At 53.5% G+C, this 24,969-nt stretch overlaps 1 protein-coding gene across 5 annotated transcripts; it reads right to left on the reverse strand.

The window, feature by feature from the left end:
- On the reverse strand, window positions 1-24,969 carry SLC43A1 (solute carrier family 43 member 1). Of its 5 annotated transcripts, XM_055082081.1 has the most exons (15): window positions 24,898-24,969; window positions 23,451-23,617; window positions 14,916-15,093; window positions 14,735-14,790; window positions 14,529-14,605; window positions 12,327-12,419; window positions 10,571-10,704; window positions 9,248-9,426; window positions 7,816-7,962; window positions 7,685-7,720; window positions 7,330-7,447; window positions 4,512-4,653; window positions 4,199-4,272; window positions 2,278-2,401; window positions 1,706-2,160 (listed from the first exon to the last, which is right to left on the reverse strand). In XM_055082081.1, the coding sequence occupies exons 2-15, from the start codon at window positions 23,602-23,604 to the stop codon at window positions 2,011-2,013; spliced, it is 1,662 nt and encodes a 553-aa protein (XP_054938056.1). In that variant the 5' UTR covers window positions 23,605-23,617; window positions 24,898-24,969; the 3' UTR covers window positions 1,706-2,010. The 5 variants fall into 5 exon arrangements, with proteins under 5 accessions (XP_023989057.1, XP_054938056.1, XP_023989056.1 ...); XM_024133289.3 differs by lacking the exons at window positions 1,706-2,160; window positions 24,898-24,969 and adding an exon at window positions 1-1,186 and having other exon boundaries at window positions 23,451-23,987; XM_024133288.3 differs by lacking the exon at window positions 24,898-24,969 and having other exon boundaries at window positions 23,451-23,988.

Below are 24,969 nucleotides of genomic sequence, written 5' to 3' on the forward strand. Positions count from 1 at the left end.
GGTCTTCCCTTGATGCAGGTAATTTTAAAGCCTCACTTTATTGCTAAAAGTAAATATGAAAATAGCATAAAATGAAGCTCAAAATTTGCATGAAGTTTTACGATAAAACACTATAAAAAACGTTACTCGCAACAGACCTCGCTCCAGGGATCCCTGGATAGGAAAGTTTGAGAGGCATTCCTTAGCATTCTCTCCAAAGCATCCTGCCCTTATCCCCTGTAGGGAGAAAGGCCAACCTCCCGGATGTACCCCAGACCCTGAGAAGCGGCAGGCTGGAGAAGAGGGCAGGATCTGGACTCCCTGCAGACACTAAGGGCAGGGCATGGTTGAGAACAGGGAGGTGAGCCAGACAGCCACAGGTGGACAGGCTGGCACTTCAGGTGTCCTACTTAATGCCCAGCTGAGCCTGGCTGAGGACGAGGGATGGAGTGTGGGAAGACACCTCCCTCCCCCAAGACACAGGCAGGTACACACCAGCCAGTCTCTCACTTCCCTTTTTATTTCCTCTAAGATCTGCAAGCAGCAGCAGCGGGGAGGGAACCCACCCTCCAGCCTCAGGAAGGGGCTTACCGCCCATGCGGCAGCATTCAGGACACAGCCAGCACCTCAGGCCCCTTTCCTCTGAGCGGCAGGGAGTTTCATACCCACATGCACACCCACATGCCTGCACACTCTGGACACTGCACGGCTGAGATCTTAGCGGTCGCCTGCTCACTGATCCCACAAGCCCCCAGGAGGCAGCAGCAGGCAGACCCCTGGGCCCGGAGAAAGGGCAGGGCTGCACCCTGGTCTCCTCCAATCCCAGGAGCAAGAAGGTCCGATCCTAGCGTGGGGGACATCTTCAGTCCATGGAGCACTGCTTTGGGGATTTTTTTGTTTTTTTCCTTTTTAACAAGTCCCTACAAAAATAGAACTTCTCTTGGTATTTATAGATCCCCGGCGCCTGGCTCTGTGCGGAGGTCACAGGTAGAAAAGCCACGAGGCTTTCCCTTTGGCTGCTTCAGGCCTTGACTGCCTGTCACCCAGGCCCCCCAGAGGCCTAGGCAGTCACCTCAGGGCTGACAAGCACCTTCAGGGGGCCCTCCCAGTGGGTGATATACTCCCTCTGGAGCCGGCTGCGATAGTAGAAGAGGTAGCAAGGTAGCAGGAATCCCAGGAGTGAGAACAGCAGGAGGCCCAGATTCACCTTTAGGGCAAAGAGAGAGAGAGAGAGAGAGAGAGAAAAGAGAGTCACGTGGGTACCTGTTCACCCTCATCACCCTCAGGGATCCTCCTCAGCCCCCCACAGGGAGGAGAAGGCAGCCATTTTTAGTCCAGGTCCTGGGCCAGAACGACAGACAGAGCTAGTACTTGCTGTGTGCGATCACTCTCCACCAGCATCTCACTGAATGTCCGGCAGCCTTACAAAGTGTCAGAGCCTGGTCTGAACCCCAGCTAATGCTGCTGCCCAAATGATCTGGTGCCGTCTGGGTAGCCTGGGCTGGGAACCTCGACCTTTGAGGGCGTTGGCAAAGGGATTCCATGGGGAGTGGCGCTCCCAGGCAGTTAATAGCACTGGGGTGCAGCCTGGGATAGAAGGCCTGGGTCCAAGCCCACCTCCCGTGGGCTCGGACCCAGCGCACATCCCACCCTGCATTACTCACGGTGTGGCTCTGGGCAAGTCATCCTAATTCGATGCACCTCCTTCTCTGGGCCATTGTGGCAACGTTCAGTACAAAACACACGGTGCGCTTGGCACCTGGTGAGCACTTGGGAAATGGCAGCTGTCATTTCGTCATCATTCTGGCAGGATGGTCTTGGGGAGTGGGTGGGCCCTCGAGGCAGATATCAGCTTTAGGGAGGTGAGGTCAGTTCGATGTAAAGAAAAGCCTTTCCAACAAGACCAACAGCTGCCTCCTTGTACAGGACCAGCACCCCATCGCTGCGGGTGTTTGACTAAGAGGGTCTGGAGGAGCCCCTTTCTAGGGGCACTGGAGAGAAGATCCCTGCATCGGGTGGAACTGGACTGGATCAGGACTGGGCCACTGTACAAACCACCTGGGAGCTTCCTGGGCCCAGGCCAAGAGATGCTGATTCAGTAGGCTGGGGAATCTGTGGGCGGGTCTGATGGACAGCCAGCTTGGGAACCCCCTGATTAGAGACCTCCAAGGTGCCTCCTGGCTGAGATAAGAGCGAGGGATTCCATCACATACAAGAGTCCCCATCCTCAACTCCTTGGGTGCACCCAGGAAGGGGGATCCTGTTGCCCCCATGCCACCCCCACCCCCGACTTCTCACCCAGAAGGGTTCTCCTTTCAAGGGTCCCACCATGGCCATGAAAAGCGGCTGCTGGAGCAGGGCAAACACAGCACTGATGAGGGACTGCAGGCCCGTCAGTGTCCCAAAGTGGTTGGACGGGTACCTGTCAATGAGAGGAGGGAGGGCTCGTCGTGAGGGGCGTGGTCCTCTCCAGCCCCACCCTTTGTTCCTTCCCTCCCTAGACATCACTCTTTGTTAGCCAGGCAGGGCAGAGCTTAATAGTTCAGGCTCTCTGCACGTGCCCTGGCCTCGAGGGTGTATGCTGTGACTTCACAGCTACTGAGCTGGGTTCTGACACCTACTGTCTGTGTGATAACAGCAAGTTACTCAACCTCTCTGAGCCTCACTTCCTTCCCTAAAAACAGGGATAGCACTAACCTCGCTGGGCTGTTTGTTTATTCTTTTAACACATATTTATTGAGCTCCTATGACGTGCCAGGTACTGTTCTAGGTAGATGGAGATACAGCAATGAACCAAACAGATATGGAGGTGGCATTCTGGCGACGGGTGGGGGGGTTGGGGGGCGGCGTGCAGGTGGTCGTCACACAACAAGCAAGAGAAATGCACCGTTGGGACTTCCCTGGCGTTCCAGTGGTTAGGGCTCTGTGCGTCAACTGCAGGGGGCACGGGGTTCGATCCCTGATCTGGGAACTAAGATCCCGCATGTCGGGCGTGGCCAAAACAAAACAAAACAAAACAACACACAGTGTGTTAGAAAGTGGTAAGTGCTATGGAGTGAAGTTCAGCAGAGAGAGGGGGGTGAGGGTATCTAGGGGGTTGCGGCTGTAGACAGGATGGCCGGCAGAGGCCACTGAGACGAGGACAGCTGGGGAAAGGCCTGGAGAAGGTGAGACGGCTGGGAGCCTTGTGGATATCTGGAGGAAGCACGTGCCAGGAAGAGGGGACAGTAAGTCCAAGGGCCCTGAGGAGGGAATACACATAGGGCTTCTGTGGCACGAGGCAGCCATGTGGGAAAAGGGGGTGAGCGAGGTGGAGAGGCGAAGGAAGAGGTCCCTGGTTGGGGGGGGGGGGCCCAGACCCTGTAGGGCCTTTTAAGCCATAATGAAGCCTTTGGCTTCTCCTCTGCGTGAGTTAAGACGGGCAGTCGTGGAGTGATGTGAAGAGACTTATGTCCTAACAGGTGTCTCCAGCTCCTGTGTTAAAAATACGGAGGGAAAGCAAGGGCGGACGCAGGGACGGTCAGGAGGCCGTGGCCATAATGCAGGCCAGGGGGCGGCACCGCTGGAGAGGCTCGGAAGGGTTGGGTTTGCAGTCTGTGGAATGTGGTGTGGGCAGGCTCGCTGGTGGACTGGATGTGGACTGTCAGGAATGAGGGAGTGGAAGCAAGGACCACTCCAAGGTCCGGCTGGAGCTGCCCTCTGAGGTTTGAATCAGGGTGTGGGGTCAGCATCTCACGCCACGCCCACGATGGAGTCATAAGCGCTCCAGGACAGTTACAATCGCGTCACCGCTCTTACTCCATCATACACTGGAGAGACACTCAGCCGCGGAAAGCAGAAGGAAAAGCGAAAAGGGAAAAGGGAACAGGGCCAGGGAGGTGGGGCAGGGCAGGGGGTTGCTCGACATGAAGCAGGAAAAGTCAGGAGGCGGGCACGGGGAGAGAGGCCACTCCAGGGGCCGTTCCCGAGAGCAGACATCGGACCCAAGTGTCGTGCAACCAAGGATCTCAGCTGCCCCCAAGGGAAGACGTTCTGACGGTGGGGTCATCCCGCAGAGGGGCGGGCTGCCTTTGAGGAAGTGAGCTCCCTGTCCTTAGGGAGCGGGGGGAGGGCAGCGAGCCAGACAGCCTGCAGAGCCTCACCAGCCCTGACACAGCAGCAGTCCAGGGAGGCTGCGGAAGGGTGCGCTCGGGGGAGCCCAGGAGCCCAGCCGACTCACACTGCTGCGTAGAGGCCTCCACAGGCCGAGTGGTAGAAGCCTCGGACCACGGTGTGCAGGACAAAGGTCAAAAACTGAAACCAAAAAGAGAGCGGGGAGAGCTTAAGAGCAGCGTGGAGACAGGAGGATGGGCGGTAACGGTGAGGAGGGGAACGGAGCCTGCACACGCCTGCCCCCTCGCCAACCCAACCTCCTACAAACACTCCCTGGAGAACCCAGAAAACGGACCCAGAGGACGGGAGCCCTGCTTCCTGGAAGGCACCTGCCGGGTGAACCGCAAGGCAGGGAGAGCGGGGAGGATGGAAGTCGGTACCTGGAGGTGTAAGCTGTCGATGAGGCAGGTGATGCCGAAACCCACGAGCAGAAGGTTGGTCAGGGTGAAGGCGCTGATGGCATTGGTGAGCTTTTGGATCTTGCGGTAGCGTGGTCTGACGGACTTGGTGGCCACCCCGTCCCTGAGGAGAACAGGCCGTCACCGGCCGCTGCCCCGACCTCCTTGGCAGCCCGCCCCACCCCCTGGGTTCTCAGCCTGGTCCCTCCCCTTTCAGGGTAGCAGAAAAGGGAGAAAGTCATTCCTCCAGCCCTGTGTTTCTCAAAGCGTGGCTCCCCCAGCATCATCTGGAGCTTTTCTTTAAAATGCAGATTCCAGGGCCTTGCCCCAAACATCAGAATCTTGGGCGGTGGGCCCTGGAATCTGCATTTGGAAAATCATCTCCTATGTCATAAGCACACTGAAGTCTGAGAATCGAGGATGGGAAGGAAGGTGGAGAATGGGGAGCTCTCACACCATCTCTCATCAGAAGCCCCCATAAAAGTGTCCCTGCCCACCAGCCTAGACAAAAGTAGATGACACTCTAGGGACAGCCGCTTGGCCCCTGACTGCCCAGCAAGCCCCTCCCTCTAACATAATCAAGGGCTCTGAGGCTGGCCCAAAGAAGAGGTCAGCAGGCTGAGACAGATGAAGACAGGCCGCCCACTGGTCCGAGAGAAGGGCCCTGCTGATGGACCATGGCCGTCAGAACAGAGCATAGAGGAGGAAGACTGGGTACCAGGGCCAGGGTACCACTGGTGGGGAGGGACGCCGCATCCTTAGATGACTTCTCTCCTAGTCTCCCTCTCCCATCCTCTCAGGACAAACAGGACCGTTTGGATCAACACAAAAAGAACACAAGCAGTCAGAAGACCTTCGTGCAAGACCCAGTGGTGTGGGACTTCCCTGGTGGCACAGTGGTTGAGAATCCGCCTGCCAATTCAGGGGACACGGGTTCGAGCCCTGGTCCGGGAGGATCCCACATGCTGTGGAGCAACTAAGCCCGTGCACCACAACTACTGAGCCTGCGCGCTAGAGCCCAGGAGCCACAACTATTGAGCCCACGTGCTGCAACTACTGAAGCCCGCGCACCTAGAGCCCGTGCTCCGCAACAAAGAGTAGCCACCGCAATGAGAAGCCCGCGCACCATGACAAAGAGTAGCCCCCCGCTCCCCGCAACTAGAGAAAGCCCGCGCGCAGCAACAAAGACCCAACGCAGCCAAAAATAAATAAATAAATAAAATGTAGGCGGGGGAGAAAAAGACCCATTGGTGGTCTCCAGCCCACAGGACGGCCCCGATGATCCCCGCATCCTGCATTCACACCCTGGTACAGTCCCCTTCCACAAGGTTCCAGAGTTACTCTGTGTGCCTATAGAAGGCAACCTCACTCGTGTATGTCACTTCTGAGATGACGTCACGAAAGACCTTGTAGCTTCTGTCCTGGTGTCCCCCCCTTAGCTGTCTTGCTCCGGGGCCAGCCAGCTGCCGTGTCATGAGCAGACTATAGAGAGGCCCAGGTGGGGAGGAACCGGACCTCCTCCAATGGGCACACGAGTGAGCTTAGGAGTGACTGTCCAACCCCAGTCAATACTTCAGATGACTGCGGCCCTGGCCAACTGCTATGGTCTGAATGTTTGTGTCCTCCACAAATTCTTATGTTGGAATCCTAATGCCCATGCGACGGTATTAAGAGGTAGGGCCAGGAATTCCCTGGCGGTCCAGTGGTTAAGACTCCAACCTTCCACTGCAGGGGGCCCAGGCTCTATCCCTGGTCAGGGAACTAAGATCCCACAAGCCGCGTGGCACGGCCAAAAGAAAACAACAACAACAACAAAAACTAGAGGTAGAGGTAGGGCCTTCGGGATTTGACTTGTGCCCTTATAAAGAGGCCCCACAGAGCTCCCTCGGTCCTTCTATGTGAAGACACACGAGAAGTCTTCCACCCAGAAGAGGACCCTCTCCTGACCATGCTGGCACCCCGATCTCAGACTTCCAGCCTCCAGAACTGTGAGAAATACATTTCCATTGATTATAAGCTACCCTGTCTGTGGTATTTTGTTATACCAGTCTGAACAGACTCAGACAGACTCTGAGACAAAACCACCCAGCGAAGTCATTCCCAGATTCCTGACTCTCAGAAACTATGAGATAATAAATGTTTGTTGTTTAAAGTTGCCAAGTTTGGGCTCCCCTGGTGGCGCAGTGGTTGAGAGTCCACCTGCCGATGCAGGGGACGCGGGTTCGTGCCCCGGTCCGGGAGGGTCCCACATGCCGCGGAGCGGCTGGGCCTGTGAGCCATGGCCGCTGAGCCTGTGCTGAGCAACGGGAGAGGCCACAACAGTGAGAGGCCCGCGTACCGAAAAAAAAAAAAAAAAAAAAAGTTGCCAAGTTTGGGGGTGATTTGTCATACAGCAATTGATGTCTAATACACCAACTCTATCTCTTTCTAACCGTAAGAAGGCTTTAGAGTGTACTCTTTATAACAAAGGTTCTGGAACCTACTACTAAATGCTGTGTGATCTTGGGTCAGTTAGTTAACCTTTCTGTATCTCAGCTCCTCATCTGTGAAACGAGGATAATAAGGTAGGTACCTACCTCAGGGAGCTGGTGCAGGACTAAATAGGACAATGCAAGTGCCTAGTGCACAATCAGCATTTGATGTCAGCTATACTTATTATCAAGCCAGCCCAGTTCCCTTAGTGTCAGTTTCCTCATCTGTAAAATGGGGATGTACCCCTTCTCTCCCAGGGCTCTTGGGAGAATGAAATAAGATGCTGGATGTGAAAGCACAAAGCTGTCACCACCCCTGGGCGGGTCACCTAGCAGTGGGGGTGTCCACGCAGTCCTTGATCCGCCAGTCCATGATGTAGCCAATGAGAGGGCAGGTGAGAAGGCACGACAGCTGCATGGCCCCAAAGACGGACGAGTAGAGCTCAACTGGGCAGGGCAGGAAGAGAAGTGGGGTCAGGAGCTGACATGACAGGTGCCAGCAGCCTAGCGGGCACTGTCACCCACGTCCAGCAGAGGAGAGAAAATGCCAAAATCACCTTCCTTTGACCCCCAAATTCTTAGATCCCCCAAACGCCCAGGGCGACAAGGGTGGGTCCAGGCTCCCCCGACAGCAGGCGGTGGCGGGGTGGGTGTGGGCAAGGACCCGAGCTTTTGTCCCCCTACCTGTCTCTGTCACCCTTTGTTTCAGGTCGTCTGTCTCTGTTGAGGGTGGAGGAGGAAAGCCAGGGTGAGAGGGGCTCAGCCAGGGTGACCCCCTGCGCCTTCAGCCCCCAGTGGGCTCAGCTGCACCTCACCATGCTCCTGGCCACCGGTCACGATGTCCTCCAGCATCTTGTTCATAGCGGCCATGTAGAAGATGATCCGCAGCTGGGTCACGCCCATGGTAAGGAGGCTCCACAGGAAAATGGGGGAGCAGAGGCTCTTGCGCAAGGGCACAGACTCTGGGGAGACAGCAGGAGGTGCCCCTGAGCCCCAGATCTTCCATCTGCCTCTGCGTGTCCCAGCTGATGCAGTTCCAGCAGAGGCTCTGACGCTGTGACTTCGGCGAGGGATCAGTTTCTTCAGAAACGAGGGTTCAGCCTTACTGGCCTCCAAGTTCTTGCCCAGCTCTATAACTACCTCACTAGAGCGTTTTCTTTTCTTTTTTGGCCACGCCGCATGGCTTGTGGGACCTTAGTTCCCCAGCCAGGAATCGAACCCGGGCCCTCAGCAGTGAAAGTGTGGAGTCCTAACCACTGGACCACCAGGGAATTCCCTCACTAGAACGTTTTCAGGTGACCTCCAGGTGTGTACCGTAGGCTTGGCGTGGTAATAATTCGAGCTACTATTTATTAAGCACTTGCTATGTGTTGCACACTTGACAGGTATTATCCCATGTAATCGAATTGTTCAACAACCCTATCTTCAGCACATTCTACAGTCGGGGAGACTGCAGCTCAGAACGCTCAACTACTTGCCCGACCTCATGGGGCTGGAAGGTGGGATGCAGGTGGGATGGACCCAGCCCATGCCTGTCACAACTCTGCCAAGGGAGGGTCGGCAGTGGGGATCAGACTCACAACTTCACAGCATTTTCAGTTTGCAAAGAGCTTCCACGTCCCTGTCTTCATTCAATCCTCACAACTAACTCCCCTGTGAGGTGGGTGTGCTTAGCGCTAGTTTAAGAGACAGGGAAAGTGAGAGCAGGGTTAAGTGATCCACCCAAGTCACATGGCCTGTAATTGGGAAGCAGGACTCAAACCCCCATCTCCTGACGCCCAGGCCCATCGTCCTTCCGCTAATCACAGAGCTGTCACCTTGCAAAGTGGCCCAGGCAGAAGGCAGGTGCAGCTCCTCCTGTAGCCAGCAGGAGGCGCCAACCAACCAGGTGTCAGAGGACCCAGACTGGAGGCTGGCTCACCTGCAGTATCTGATGCAAGAGGCTTGGAGGTTGCACGGAGCCCTGAGGAAACCAGCCCTCCCACAGGCCTGGACACCCTGCCCCATTCTGGAAGCTGCCCCTGCCTCATCCCAGAAATCCCGCAGAGTACCCCTGAATCTGAGCTTCCCAGAGTTCCCTGAACTTTGATTTGCCCCCATTCTACAAACAGGGAGCAGGCCCACCTCTGTGAGGGGGTGTTGTGAGAACTGAAGAGGGGCGAACGAGCGCTTGGGCATGAGCGCTCGCTACGCGCCAGAACCCATCCTCTCCGTCCCCCAAGGCTGGCACCTGGACCAGACACTCACTCTCAGCAGACTTTTCTGAGGTGTCACGAACGTCCTGGGACGAGATGAAGATGTCTGCCCCCTCCTCCAGGCTGGGGGCCTTCTGGCTCAGCCGCTGGCCCACGGTGGTCACATAAGTGTAGAAGCGGTCACCTGTCACCTTGTGATCCAGGGCCAGCCCTCTGAGCTTGATCTTCTCCCTGCCAGTAGCCAGGCCACAGCACGTGGGAACCAGCCACACAGAGCCCCCTCTCAACAGCCTGCCTCTAGGGGGTGCTGTCCCAGGGGGTGCCAAGCTCCCAAGGGCAGGGCTTGTGTCCGTGTGTCTCAGAGCCCGGCCCAGGGGCCGGCTCAGCACACACTAAGTGAAGGATGGATGTGCCGTTTTCCACCTGGGCTGTAGCCATGGAGGCAGCATTCAGAACCCAAACTCTGGAGTGGGGGCACGGAGGGAGGGATAAATTAGGAGGTCGGGATTAACATATACACACTACTATATATGAAACAGATCACCAACAAGGACCTCCTGTATAATACGGGGAACTCTACTCAATATTTATAATAACCTATAAGGGAAAAGAATCTGAAAAAGAATATATATGTATATATATATGAATCACTTTGCTGTACACTTGAAACTAACACAACATTATAAATCAACTATACTTCAATAAATTAAAAAAAAAAAAAGAACTCAGACTCTGGAGTTCTGATTCCAGCCTTAGATTCACCCCTCCCCCTTCAGTGGTATGACCTTAGGAAAGTCACTTTGTTCCCCGTGCCTCTGTTATATGAATGGAGTTAATAACAGAACCCACGTCACAGAGCTGATTGAGAATGAGGGCTGAGCACACTGCCTGGCACACAGGAGATGCCCCGTCAGCATCAGCTATGTGACTGGCACCCTAGCTGCCTGGTTGTGAAGCATCACTCCAATCCCCTGGGGAACTGATGGGGGGTAGGTAAAGCTGGCATTCAGGTTGCCCCACAAAGGGTGGGATCTCATTCCTTTGTTTCCCCCCTTTCTGGGTCCCCGTAGCACAAGGCACTATTGCAACGGTCCCTCCTACTTTGATCCCATCCTCCAAACCTGGACAGAAGAAGACAGTCCCCACGTTTTGGCTGCCTGCTTTATGCCTGATCTACTCAGAACACCTGCAGGTGGGTGCGATCAGGCCCACGGTTCAGATGAGAAAGCGCAACTTGGAAAGCTCAGATGATCGGCAAATCTTGGTTTCTCTGAGTCCACAGTTGCTTCTGTCCATCACACCACCACACCCCGGCCTCCAGATCTGCAGCGGGGGAGTCACCTTCCCACCCCCACCCCACCCCCCGGTCACTCACTTGTAGTTGACTTCCTCCGGCGAGGGAAAGGCTTCACTCGGCCAGTTGAAGGCACAGTTCAGAAAGATGAGGCAGGCCAGGCTTGACCAGGTGAACATGATGATCATGAAGGACACGCCGGCATCATAGATCAGCTGTCGGGGGAGGGGGCAGGCCATGGAGGAGGCTGCCCAGCCCCAGGCCCGCGTCCTCCAGCTGGAGGTAGAACCCAGGCCCCAGAGGCCTTAGAGCAGGTCTCTTCTACCCTATTCCTTGTACCCAATTTGCAGATGAAGAAACCAAGACCAGAAGTTAAGAGTTGGATCCAGAAGCCCCACCATCCTCTTCCTTTCTCACCCCTGCCCCCGTCAAGAGGTGTGAAATAGTTCGCACACGGTGTGGTGCCGGTGCCGAAGGGGCTGGCCACAAGCTCAAAATGTCTTTGAAATCTCAATTATTATCTTAAAAAGACACACCAACGTTGCCTTTGACTCCATACACGTTTGTTTTCACATGAAAGTCATTTCATTTTATGTACGAGAGAGGACAATGAAAGGGCCTCACCCTGTTTACCCTGCCCCTTCTGGGCACCCTCCCTGGGGGAAAGACAAACCCAGTCTGAGAAGCCTTATCTCACCTTGCACAGGTGTGACAACTGAAAGGGGAGGGGCGTGTGCGAGCACTCTGCCCACAGCCTCCCAACCCCAGGACAAGCACGTTCTGTATTGACTGGGATTCTGTGCCAACGTAGCAACTGCTCTAGTGAGGAAGCCAGGTATGCAGAAATGTCCTGCCTGCCACCCTCTGCCTGGGATGGCTGCCGTCTGCCCTCCACTCAGGCTCCAAGCTCCAGTGCTGCCTGGGAACACTGGTCCCCCTGGGTCTCAGGCTTTGGGGCTCTTTCTTACCCGGGAGCAGGACAGAACTTCAAAGGGCCACGCCCGCAAAGATCTGGTTCCTCAAATCCCACTGCCTTAGTCAAGGGAAGGGAGACCCCCCAGCCTCCAGGCCTGCTCCTACCTGAACAATTGTTGGTCACCCCCATCAGTGTGCTCTCCACCTCCTCTGGCGACGGATGCTGAGCAAGTGCCTTCTAAACCAATAAATTAACTGCCCAAGGCAGAATCTGAGCAGCATGGTACGGCCCAGCTGTAAGGGCGCTTTGACATCAGAGGGAGAAAAGAGGCCCCAAACTTGCCCAGAGCTAGAACTCAGGACTTCCGGCTCTAGGTCCACCAGGCTGACCTGTCTACGAGCTGGCCGGGCCTGGATGAGCTTGGTGACCTTGGACCCAAGTCATCCAGCCTCTTCAGGGCTGGGGGAGGAGATGTGGCCTGAAAGGTGGGGTGAGGCCAAAGAGGCGAGGGCCTTGAAGGCATGTGAAGGGGTTGGACTTGATTCTGTAGGCGAAGCAGAGTGGGTGGATGAGCTAGTCCTCCATCTTAGGTCATTCTGGAAGTCATGTGAATGACAGCTTAGAGAGGGAAAAGCTTGGAGGCAGGGAGATTAGCTGAGAAAGCACTGGCCCAGGAGCGAGGATGAAGGCCTGGACAGAGCAGCAGCGAAGTCAGACCCACTGGTCCACAGCAGAGCACCTGAGCTCTTCCCACGATGCTGCAGTGCTTTTCCCCGCCGTGGTGGGAACTGACCTCCACCTGGCAGGAAGTAGGTCACCAGATATACTATGCACCCAGCCCCACCCAGTTGTGCCAAGGCAGAAAGAAGGCCAAGCGATCTCACTGACCACCAGCTGCCCACTCCCCAGGCAGCTCCGTACCTTGATTCCCGGGTACGTGATGGCAGAAGAGGCATAGGAGCCGATCATGAGGGCCATGAAAGTGGAGCGCAGGTTCCCAAACATGTTGGGCAGCTGAGAGAGGAGAGAAGTGCCAGTGAGCAGGGAGATCCTGACACCTGCCCAGGGCTCCCCTTTCTCCGCCCGAGCAAGCTTGGAAGCTTCTAGCCCAGTAGTCCTCAACGTGAGCTCCAGGAACACCAGCCCTAGAGTCGCAACAAAAGAGTTCTAAGGCAAAATCAGGGTGGGAAAACGGGCTGTACTCCCCTCCCACACAAAGAAGTGCCCACAAAGAGAAATTTTGTTTAACCCCACGGTTTCCCAAGTTACTTATTTATGGAACCCCTTAATCATGACTCGCCCCTTAATAACCCATGGGTTAGGTGTTTAAGAAACACTAATCTAGAGCAACCCCTTTGACAGATGAGAACACTGAGGCCTGGAGCGGGAAAGGAACGTACTCAAGCTCACGGAGCACGTTACTGACTTTCTCCCCTGTCCTGGCCATCCGAGTTCAATCCCAGAAGCCAAGGCTGTGACCATGGCTGGCTCTGTAACAGGATGGTGCCCCTTAACCTTCTCGGTGGCCCCAGAGGCCCCCAGTCCATGGTTTCTACTGAGCCAGGACAAGTAACAGGACGACTAGGGAGGTGAGGCTGGGAGTAGGGGGGAAACAGGGCCTGGCCAGGTGTCCAGAAGAGGAGGCTCTGACCCACAGGGCAGGCCCAGAATTCCTACCAGTAGAGAACTGACTGTGTGTTCTACTCACTGGCCTGAGCCAGGCCCTCAGGGGAGGGGAAAGCAAAGTCACACAGCCCTCTGTGTGCTCCCCCCTCTCCCTCCTCCCCCCAGTCAACAGATCCCACAGCTGGAAGCGTCTTAGATGCCATACAAAGCTAAAACCCTCTCCACAGAGGGAAGAACGGGGGTCCAGAAGGGCATCTCAAATAGCTCTGGAGAGGAAGGCGAATAAACACAGAGAACTGACCCATCAACCTCGAAGCGGCTATGAAAAACAGCTGGGGCCGGCCTGACCCCCCGGCACCCTGTCTGTGCGAGGCAGGCTGCAAGGACGCCACGGAGAAGCGCTAGGGCCGGGGGAGCGGCTGGGGCCTTGGCGCCCCTCACTACCCCCCGCCAGGGTCCGAGAGCGCTGTCTCCACCCAGCACGGCCTAGGCCGTTCTGGCTGGGCCAGCAGGGGGCTGGCCGTGCCGGCTCAGATCGGTCCTGGCCGGCGAGCACCTAGGCCCGGGGGCGGCACCGGAGCCGGGGGCGGGACCGGAGCCGGGTCCTGTCATTGGTTGGAGATTACGGTGGCGGAGCAGGGGGCGGGCTGCGGGCGGAGAGCCCCCTAGGCCCCTGGGCAGGGTTCAAGGTTAGGCCCCGGAGGGCAGGGGAGAGAAAGGCTTTAGGGCCTAGAGCCAAGGTGCACGGCACGGAGAAGGGGCTGCGGAGGGAGGCGGGGATGAAGGGATTCGTTTCCTTAAAAAGTTGTGAAATGTCCTGGGCTGGAATTAAAGGCTGTTGCTGGGCGAGGTGAAATTCAGCCAAAAAACACCCAGTTTGGCTGTCAGGCGGCCCTCCTCTGAGATAAACAGCCCGAGGCTGGCCCGGTCAGGAACCCCTCCTCCCACCACACACGCTGACGCCTTTAAAACCCTTCTGCACACTCACTCGCATATACACGTAGAGTAACACACGCCAAACACGCACGTAAGAGATCAAGCCAAGTGAAAAAGCCCTTTCTGTAGGTCAAGCACAGTCAAGTGCCGGCAGTATTATATGTTTCAATCTAGCACACTCACAAATACATCTACCTACCCATGGACAGCACCACATATACACAACGTGGCGAACAAACACACGCCCACTGTCTCAAGCTGCCCACAGCCCTTACTTTCGCGTTACCCAGTTTTATTCTTCCCAGCACTTATGACTAGGGATATCATTTATTAGTTTACTTGTTTCTAGGGTTGTCTGTTCCCCCAACTCCTGAATATAAGTTCCAGAAAGGTGAAGAAGTTGTCAGTTCTTTCTGTGCTGTGGCCCCAGGACAGAGTTCAACAGATGTATGGGCTTGGGACACACACACACACACACACGTGCATTCAGGCCCTTCTCCCACCCTCACCCTCACTCACTCCTGGGTGCCCTACTGCCAAGCTGGGACCTGTCATACTCACTGTGAGTGAAGAGAATGTTAAGCAGATGCCACCAAAACCATTCAGGGACAGCGCCAGGAATATCAACGGAGACAGAACTGGGAAGCGGAGAGGGAGGAGTGAGGCACTGGGGAGCTGTGGGAGGCCAAAGGCAGGAGCTGGGGTAACACCCACCTTCGTCCCACACATTCTTTTCCTGTGGGGACACGAGAGGCCAGACAGCTCACCTTTGGTATCCCAAGAGGCCAGGGCCATGAGGGTGCAGGATGCAGCGAAGCAGGCGCTGTGGAGATGCAGGGGAGGGGGGAGGGGCTGAACACTCCGTGCCTCCCCTCCCCCCTGCCGCGCCAGCCCTGCCCTGCAGCTCCCCAAAGCCCCTTCCAGTCCCCCACAGCCCGGCCACCTCACCTGCCAATCAGCCGCATGGGCCGGGGCCCGAAGCGGTCCATGAGGATCCCCAGCGGCAGAGTCGTGGCACTGAGCACGAAGGAGCCGATGGTGAAGCCCAGGTTGAGCATCTCTTCCTGCTGGTTACAGCTCAGCCACTGGTGCTGCTCATCCTGGCTGGTGTTGGTGGTGTTCTCGGCTGCGGAGGGGGAGGGAAAGGCAGCACGTGACCGCGGGAGCAGCTGGGCACAGGAGAGAGGCCTGGGATCAGGGGTCCTGCGCTCAAGTCGCATGCCTCTGCTTGCCTGCTGACCAGGTGACTTTGGAATTATACCTCCTCTGGTGGGGAAGGGGCTCCATAAACGGCAGCAATCAGTATCCGACCCAGGGAGAGTCAGATACCCAATCTGAGTCCTCAACTAGCTCAAATGGAATAACGGACATCGGAGTGTTTACCAAATTGAAATGTTCCCTCAGTGTCCAAACTTAAGGGGTTGAGGATCCCCGATAGGATGACCCAGTAGGATCCAATAGGAAGCACCCTCGAATCTGGGACAGCATCAGTGGGTGGTGCTCAAATGACGTAACAAGAATTCCCTTAAAACTTAGAGGACGCTTCCCCATAAATGACGTTCCGATAAAATAATAGCTAATATTTGTTGAGCATTTAACTGTGTTCCAGGCATGTTCTCAGCGGTCACTGTATTAACTCACGACAGCCCCAGGAGTCAGCTAATAAAGTATCCCCCCTCTCCAGATAATGAAACTGAGGCCCAGAATTAGGACCACGGCACTGCCCTCCAGTGCTCCTCTACAAGTCCACCTCCGAGAAGACACGTCCTCCAGGTAGAAGGCCAACTTGGAGTTGTGTCAAGTTAATGAAAAAGGCTGGTGGCGTGGGAGGGAGGCGGGTTTCACTTCACCCAATGCTCAGTGAGTCACGAGGTGGCGGCTCCCCTGCCTCCTACTCGTTACTTAGGCATCACTGCCAAGGGCAAAGTCAGGGCGCACCTGGAAGGTGGACAGTCCAGGGTCTGAATTCCCACCACCATCCCTACTAGCTGTGCAACCTTGGACAAGTAACGTCCTCTCTTTGAGGCTCAGGCCCCTTGCCTGTAAAAAGGAGCAGAGAATGCCTAACCCAGGCTCCTTAGGAGATTCAGTTGGAGAAGGGGAACGAAGAGCTTTGCACAGGGTCCTGGCCCAGAGAGGGTGTCCTGAGACAGCGGATGAAGGGGTAGATGATGGCCCCCTGGGAGAACCACGATGTGGTGAGCCTCTTCTCTAGGTGCCGGAGATCTCACGGTGAATGAGACAGGAAGCTCTCAGCTCTCATGGGGCTTGTATTAGATAATAAACAAGGAAACAAACGGACACTGATATAAAGAGTCACGGGTGCTATGAAGAGAACAAAACAGGAAGATGTGATAGTGCTGAATGCTGGGAAGGGGAAGTATCTGCCCTCCGTGGCGACAGTGACCCCTGACTTCAGGTATCCAAAAGACATGCAGGCGGCAAAAGGCTGACATAAGGAAGAAGAGAATGAATTCTTTTCAAAGCATGAGTGCTGGCCAACCAGAGGAGAAAGCCCCTTGGGCAATGGGGTGCTCAGGTACCTGAAAGAAGGGGTTAGCGGTTTAAAGCACACAGCCTCTGGGGTTCAGGCTAGCCCCCCCGCCCCAATTTAGTGATCTTCATCGTAACTGTTCATTTCTCCACCAGGTTTGTCTGCACCCGTTCATTCAATCTACATACACTTAAGCGACATCTGTACGACAGGCACTGTGTTGGGATGGTGGGTAAAGCAGGAGGAAATGCAATGCTAATTTAGACCAGAGGCTACAAACAGGTGACCAGCAATGAACCCCACCCATAGTTTGCTTGGCTTGCAAATTTTAATTGGGTGCCAGTTTAAAATCAGGAGTCATCACCTAAAAATCCAGAAGTCTGGCTTCTCTTTAGTAAGTCAGAAGATCTGGCCATTGCTGGAGCTGAGTAGAGACCACTCCTTTTCACCAGGGCTTGCCCTCTCTAAGTCACCCACGTCCTCACCTCTTCATGAGCTCTCAGACATCTGCCATCTTATATCTGCCCTGATTGGCCCAATTATTATTAGGTTTTCTATTGAAGTATATTTGACACGCAATATATTAGTTTCATGTGTACAACACAGTAATTTGATGTTTGTATACATTACAAAATGATCACGACAGTAAGTCTAGTGACCATCTGTCACCACATGTACTATTACTGACTGTATTCTCATGTTGGACATTACCACCCAATTGTTATTAACTGCATGGCCCCTGTTGGCATCTGAGTTTGCAGCCCCTGAATTAGACACAGTCCCTGCTCCTAAGTCTTTCACAATCAAATGACACGTTCCCTCACTAGCTCTCAACTAATTAATACCTACTTTGTGCCACGCTTTTCCATATAGTATATCATTTAATCTTCACAACCCTACGAAGTGAGTGTAATGATCCCCATTTTATAGATGATGAAGCTCCGAGAAGCAAAGTAAGTCACAGTTACACAACTTCTTACAGGCAGGCCTAGATTCAAACTCAAGACCCTCTCCAAAGCCAACACTTCCCCGTTACCCCAATGCGCCTCTCTATCCTGAACAGGGCAGCTTAGGAAGTTTTCAAAGCCTGCGCTAGTGCTGGCGAGGAAATGTGTTCTTCTATTGGTGGGGAGCTCCAGCCTAGTGTATGGCGAATAACTCAAGGTCAATTAATGCATTCACTTCTCTGGTTTAAATTGATCAGCCTCTTGCGAGTTTGACTAATAAGAGCTAGTTCCTAAGGCCTGACGACTGAGTGGTTGGATAAAGCCAGACTTTTTTTTTTTGCAATGTACTTTTCATTTTTATTTTTTATTAATTTTTATTGGAGTATAGTTGATTTACAATGTTGTGTTAGTTTTTGCTGTACAGCAAAGTGAATCAGTTATACATATACATATATCCACTCTTTTTTAGATTCTTTTCCCATATAGGTCATTACAGAGTACTGAGTAGAGTTCCCTGTGCTATACAGTAGGTTCTTATTAGTCACTTATTTTATTTTTCAATATTAATCATGTCTTTAATATTATGTTGAAATAATAATGTTTTGATATGTTGGATTAAATATGTTATGAAAAATTATTACAACTATTTTTAATTACTTTTATTTATTTTTTCATATTTCTTCCCTTGTTTATTTTTTTAGAGTCTATTTCCTTTTCTGCCCCTAAATTGAAAGAAACAGTTAATATCAATAGCTCTTGCTACTTCTGATGTTTTTTGCATTAAAAAAAATTTTTTTATTGGAGTATAGTTGATTTACAATGTCACATTAGTCCTTATTAGTTATCTATTTTATATATGGTAGTGTGTATGTCAATCCAAACTTCCCGATTTATCCCTCCCCCTCCCTTTCCCCCTTGGTAACCATAAGTTTGTTTTCTACATCTGTGACTCTATTTCTGTTTTGTAAATAAGTTCATTTGTACCTTTTTGTAGATTCAGCCAGACTTCTGAACCAAGAGGGAAGCCAAGCCAGCATGCAAAAACCTCTGTCCATGTCCATTACAACAGGAGAGGTCTTTGACATCTAACCTCTCCCACTTTATAGACAAGTGAAGCATGGGGTGCAACAGGGAAAGCATATGCAGTAAGTTAGTGATAGAGGTGGGCTTAGAAGCCAGAGAAAATAGTGTTTCCCAAAGTGTGGTATGCACAGCATGTGCGCACTCAAGATGGGTTTAGAGGTAGAGTTGACCCTTGAACCTCAGGGGGTTAGGGGCCTCAACCCTTCCCCCGTGCTTTGGAAAATCCACCTCTAATTTAGTCAGCCCTCCCTTTGTGGGGTCCCTCCGTATCTGCGTTTCTGCAGCTGCAGATTCAACCAGCCACGGAGCGTGTAGTCCTGTGCTATTTACTGTTGGAAAAAATCCTAAGCAGTTCAAACCTGTGTTCAAGGGTCAACTGTACAGGTAATGGTTTTTGATGTTTCATAGTTATTAATTATTTGAATGTGTATCAAACACACATGTACATATATGTATGTATTAGAAATATATACGTATGATGTATGTGTGTCTGAGTAACATCAAACTCAAGGTTCCAAGAGTATTACACTTTTTTTTTTAAACAGGATCTTTAGTTTAATTTAATTTAATTAATTAGTTAGTTATTTTTTTGGCCACGCCGCACAGCTTTCAGGATCTTAGTTCCCCGACCAGGGAATGAACCCTCACCCCCTGCAGTGGAAGCGCAGAGTCCTAACCACTGGACCGCCAGGGAAGTCCCAAGAATATTACACTTTAAAATGAGGCTTTTTATTTTTTAAAAAGTGGATTGATTTTAAAGGAAGTATTAAGTAAATAATAGTACCCATGGCACACAGAAATGGTAAGATCATGAAGGTGAACTGCAAGTGACTAGGTCTAGGAAACACGGGAGAGAGGATCATGGTTAAGCATTCTTCGTGTCCAAATTCTGGCTCCACTAGCTGTGCTGCTGAAACTCAGAGGTTCTGCTATCCCACCTGTGAAACGGGGATAGTGACTGCAGCCATGTAAAAGGTGGGCTCTAAGGACTGCTGCACACACACAATACTCACAAAATGATCCCAGGTCTCTGAGCCCTTCCTCACCATCCCCCATCTTGCCCCGTCATTCATTTTCCTGCAGCTGACACAGCCACAATCACCAAAACACCCGCAGAACTGGGTTCTGGCTACTTGTCTTCTGTGTGACGGGGCTCCCCCAGGGGAACTCTTAATCCTAAGGCCTCGGAGAAAGGTTCTGGGGCTGAATACTCACTCTACTCCTTATTTATTAGCTGTGTGACCTTGGGGAAATTACTTAGCGTCTCTGAGCTTCAGCTTTCCCTTCTATAAAAAGAGTTGTTGTGAGGACTAAAGATCTAACTAGCAAATAGTCAATGCTTGATGAATGTTAGCTACTGTTTTATTATTTTGGCACTTATGCTGGATATGCAGTTGTGTGTGATAAGCTGAATTGCCCCTGCCTACTTCTGAGTAAGAGTCCTCTTTAGCTGTGATGCCCCAACAGGTGGGTCAACCATCTACCCCAGGGTGTACCTCAAAAGAGGGAGAGCAGAGGGCTTCCCTGGTGGCGCAGTGGTTGGGAGTTCGCCTGCCGATGCAGGGGACGTGGGTTCGTGCCCCTGTCCGGGAGGATCCCGCGTGCCGCGGAGCGGCTGGGCCCGTGAGCCGTGGCCGCTGGGCCTGCGCATCCGGAGCCTGTGCTCTGCAGCGGGAGAGGCCGCAGCGGTGAGAGGCCCGCGTACCAACAACAACAAAAAAAAGAGTGAGAGCAGAAACCTGAGAAGACACAGGGTGTGGCCAGGGAACCCCAAAGCCGACATTAATGAGCACCTCAGTAATGAACTTGGGACTTCCCTGGTGGTCCAGCGGTTAAGATGCCACGCTTCCATTGTAGGGGGCACAGGTTCAATCCCTGGTCATACAAAAATTAACTCCAAATGGATCAAAGGTTGAAATATAAGAGCTTAAACCATAAAACTCTTAGAAGAAAACACAGACGTAAATCTTTGTGACCTTAGATTAGGCAACGGTTTTTTAAACATGACACCAAAACACAAGCGGCAAAAGAAAAGATAGCTTGGACTTCATCAATATTAAAAACTTTTATGCTCCAGACCTAGAAAACAAACTTACGGTTACCAAAGGGTAAAGGAGGGGAGGGATAAATTAGGAGCTTAAGATTAGCAGATACAAACTACTATAGATAAAACAGATAAACAACAAGGACCTACTGTATAGCACAGGGAACTATATTCAATATCCTGCAATAAACCATAATGGAAAAGAATATGAAAAAGAATATGTACATATATGTATAACTGAATCACTCCAAAAAAAGAAAGAAACTTTTGTGCTCCAAAGGACACCATGAAGAATATGAAAAGCCAACCCACGGTGGGAGAAAAATTTTGCAAATCCTCTATCTGATAAGGGACTTGTATCTACAATACAAAGAACTCTTACAACTCAATAATAAAAATAACCCAATTTAAAAATGGGCAAAGGATCTGAATAGATACTTCTCCAAGGAAGAAATACCAATGGCCAATAAATACACGAAAAAGATGCTCACCATCCTTAGCCACTAGGGAAATGCAAATCAAAGCCACAAAAATATAACACTTTATGTCCACGAGAAGGGCCGTAATAAAAGAGATAATCAATAACAAGCGTTGTCTAGACTGTGGAGAAACTGGAACCCTCCTACACTGCTGGTGAGAATGTAAAATGGCCCAGCCACTTTGGAACACAGTCTAGCAGTTCCTCAAAATGTTAAACGTAGACTTACCCTATGGCCCAGCAATTCCATACGGAAGGAAAGCATATGTCCGCACAGAACTTGAACATAAGTGTTCATAGGAGCATTACTCATAATAGCCAAAAAGTGGAAACAACCCACAAGTCTATCAACTGTTGAGTGGATAAATAAAATGTGGTAGCAAAGGACTTGGAAAGGAAACAAGTCTTGATACATTTGCCAACATGAATGAACCTTGAAAACATCATGCTACGTGACAAAAAGCCAGTTACAAAAGATCACCTATTATAAGATGCCATTTATATGAAATGTTCAGAATAGGCAAATCTATTTTTGTCATAGGCAAACCTGTAACAGAAAGCAGATGATTGGTTGCCTAGTGCTTGAGGGTAAAAGAACAGGTGGGGGGAGAGGTACTGCTGGTGGGTCCAGGGTGACTTTTTGGGGTAGAGAAGATGTCCTAAAATTGGTTGTGGTGATGGTGGTACAACTCTGAATAAACTAAAAACCATTAACTTGTATACTTTAAATGGGTGAATTGTAACGTATGTGACGTATATCTTAATCTAGCTCTTATCCATATTTTTAAAAAGGTGGAAGGATGGGCAGCAAAAGGGAAGGAGTTTGGGGGGACGACGGAAATATTCTAGATATTGATTGTGGTGACGCTTCCTGAGGTGTGTAAATTTGTCAAACCTCATCAAAATGTGTGATGTAAATTAATCTTCGATAAAGTTGATTAAAAAAACAGGTGGAGAAGGCAGGAGGAAGCCACCGGATGGGCAGCAGCAGCCATCAAGGCCAGTAGGCAGCAAAGGGCAGGTCTCTCCAGCCTCCAGGGTAAACAACTCAGACGGGACCTGGACTCCTGGCCTCTATTGGCAAAGGGATCCCCCACCCCTCTCTCTGGTTCTCTCAGCCACCCTGGAACACCCAGCATTTCATCCCAAGCCAGCTGCTCCTGACCCAACCTGCCTCCCCTGGCCAGCTGCCAACTCTAATCTCCACCTCCTCAGGCCCCCCAGCACCCTGTAATTGGGGCCAGGAGATGCATGTGCATCCTCGGTGCCACCTGCTGCTTCCTTACAGATAAGGCTGGCGGGGGGGTTGGAGCCGAGTGGGTGCTGCCCGGAGATCACGAGCACCCCAGCTCCACCCCCCCAAGGCAACGGTTTTCTCCCACAGCCAAGGCAGACGCCTGCAGGGAGTGGAGTTAAGGAGTTGGGAGAAGCTGGGAGAAGCCAGCAGAAGCCAGGAATGACCCTCACATTGATCAAGCACTGTTAACTCTCAGCATAGATACTACTCTTCTTCCCATTTTGCAGGCCGGGCGACTGAAGCTCAATGTTTTAGGGAACTCGCCAATGTCACCCAACGGCTAAAAGTGGTGGAAGCTGGGATTCTAGCCCAAGCTGGCCTTCTTCCAAAGCCTGTTCCACAGCAAGGAGGTTGGAGGAAGAGGATAAGGGGTGGCGGGGGGAGGGCCAAACTCCACATCCCTCGAGCTCCTTAGGCTGAGCTTGTCCGCACAGCTCTCTCCTTCCCAGAAAAGAAAGATACCTATCAGATCACAGAGCCTCAAGTCCCAGACACTAGGAAGGGCGACTCCTTGCCTCCGGGCACCTGAAGACAGCAGGGGTGTGGTTACTGCTCCCAAGGATTGTTAGAATTCTCACTCCGGCATCCAGGGCCCCTGATTCAAAGCCAAGGTGACCAAAGTGGAAAACAGGGACCATCCACAAGTTGGGCCCTAGAGGAGATGAGGCTATTAACTTTGTACAAATGGTTACTTGAAGACCTGGGGGCTCAAATGGCCTGGAAAAGGAGAAACACACTGCCTCCCCCTCCCTTGACAATCAAATCCAGCTTGCAGGCTCTCCTTTGCCTCGTTCAGCCTGACGATAGCCCTAGTAAGAAATCCCTCACCCAGCTAGCAGCTGCTGCGCTTCTGGGAGTCCCACCTTGCTCTAGACCCGAGGCTGCAAAGGGATCGGTCCCAGGATGTCCGCAGGACACCTGGCGTCCAGTGACAACTGGATTCGATGAATGAGGTAGAGTGGGTCATTCTCTAGAGGAAGTTCGAAGAGGTCAGGAAGTGGGGCTGCCCGGTCCCCCGCGGAGGGCTCTGTCTTGAGCAGCCCGGCTTTCTGTCTCCTTGGCCACGTGTCCCGTGCCGGCGTCCACCTTCCGTCTCTGCCGCCCCTCCCGAGCCCCACTGGCCCCTTCTCGGGCATATACCTGAGCACATGCTGGAATAGAAGCCCTCGTTCTTCAGCATCATCAGCAGCGAGCTCCAGCCCAGGAGCACCGCGGAAAAGAAGAGGTTCTCCAGCACGGCCGTGCACGCCATCCACCAGCGCCTCCGGTACGCCTCCTCCAGCGTGGGGGCCATACTGGTCGCAAGCCTGCCCAGGAGCAGAGCACTGAGCGAAGGGCCCAGAGGACCCAGAGAAGCATCCTGTATCATGGTGGCTCCAGAGACCCCTCGAGCCAGCCCGCAAGGGGGCCTTCATGGAGGCCCCATAGAGCCCTGGGCTTCCCAGCGGGTGCCGCCGAGCTGGCTCTGGGCGCACTGGCAGCGCCAGGGGCGCACGAGGCGCTGGGCTCCCGCCGTGTCACTATCAGAGACAAGGAAGGTCCTGTCTGTGCGCAACAGCTTCTTGGCGCGCTGCCGAGCTCTTCCACCCAGGCCAAGGCACGCAGAGCCCGGCTCCCGGGGACCAATCCCGCACTTCCCCAAGTCCCCAAAGGTCAGCAAGGGGCAGGACGCGCTCTGAAGCAACCGCTGGCCAGTATCCGGCCTCCCGCTCCAGGAAGGACCCCCAGAAGCAAGCAGGGGGAGGAAGGGGAAGTCTGATGTTAGCTCAAGGACACCCTCCCCTCTTCCTGTTGCCCCTGCAAGACCACTCCTCTTCTCTGGGGCCGGGCTTCAGCAAGCCCTCCCCCTTTCCGCACTAGGCGACCCAAGTCCCTGCAGTCTCTCGGTCCAAGCCGACAGCTGCCACGTGGAAGGAGACCCAGGCAGGCCCTCCAGCGCCCCCGGCGCCACCCACTCACTCGGGCACCCAGCTGCGCGCCGGGGAACCAGCCCGCCCTCTCTCGCCCGGGGACGGGGCTCGGGCACCCGCAGGAATTCCGGCGGCCGCTGACTTTATAAGAGCAGGGGCGGCGGAGGGGTGGCGGGAGGGTGGGTTTACCGGAGAGAGAAGGAGCCCGAGCACCCACCCCCACCCCCTCCGCCTAGGCCACGGCCGCCGCCGCGGGAGGAGACGGGACGCGGGCGGCGCGGGGGCGGAGAGCGGCCGGTGAGACCGAGAAAAGCAGAGAGGAGACGGACAGGAAGGGCAAGAGAGAAAGGGCGCGAGGGAGCGGAGCAAAGCACGAATGCCTTCGCCGGAGGGCCTCGGTACTCTCATCTGTGAAATGGGACTTCGCATTTAGGAGTTCCCGCAGGTCCGTTCGAACTCCGACAAGAGTGTTTCTCTAAACGGAGGCAGTGCAGCAAGAGATGGCGCAGAGGGGCCAGACCAAAGGGGAAGGAGGGACGCGCTTGGAGAGGCGGGACCCACGGGCTCAGGTAACGGGTTTTTCTTGGGGAGCCTGCAAGTGTCGGTGGGAGCCAGCCGGGTGACTCTCAGAGAGCGTGCAGCCCGGAACCCGGACCCCAGCCGCACCCGCTGCTCACCTCTGATCCGGGGCAAACGCGCCTCCTGTAGCCGCCGACCGGTCGGGGTGCGGCGCGTGCACAATTTCGGCG

The sequence above is a fragment of the Physeter macrocephalus genome, unplaced genomic scaffold (assembly GCF_002837175.3).
Source record: "Physeter macrocephalus isolate SW-GA unplaced genomic scaffold, ASM283717v5 random_12, whole genome shotgun sequence".
Classification (NCBI taxonomy): Eukaryota; Metazoa; Chordata; class Mammalia; order Artiodactyla; family Physeteridae; genus Physeter; species Physeter macrocephalus.

Coding starts and splice junctions, on each gene's coding strand:
- SLC43A1 (XM_024133288.3), bottom strand. CDS start 23,679: ATGATACAGGATGCTTCTCTGGGTCCTCTGGGCCCTTCGCTCAGTGCT. Junction 14,606..14,734: donor GGCCTCTTGGGATACCAAAG/GTGAGCTGTCTG, acceptor TCCGCTTCCCAG/TTCTGTCTCCGTTGATATTC. Junction 4,273..4,511: donor TCGACAGCTTACACCTCCAG/GTACCGACTTCC, acceptor TTTTGGTTTCAG/TTTTTGACCTTTGTCCTGCA.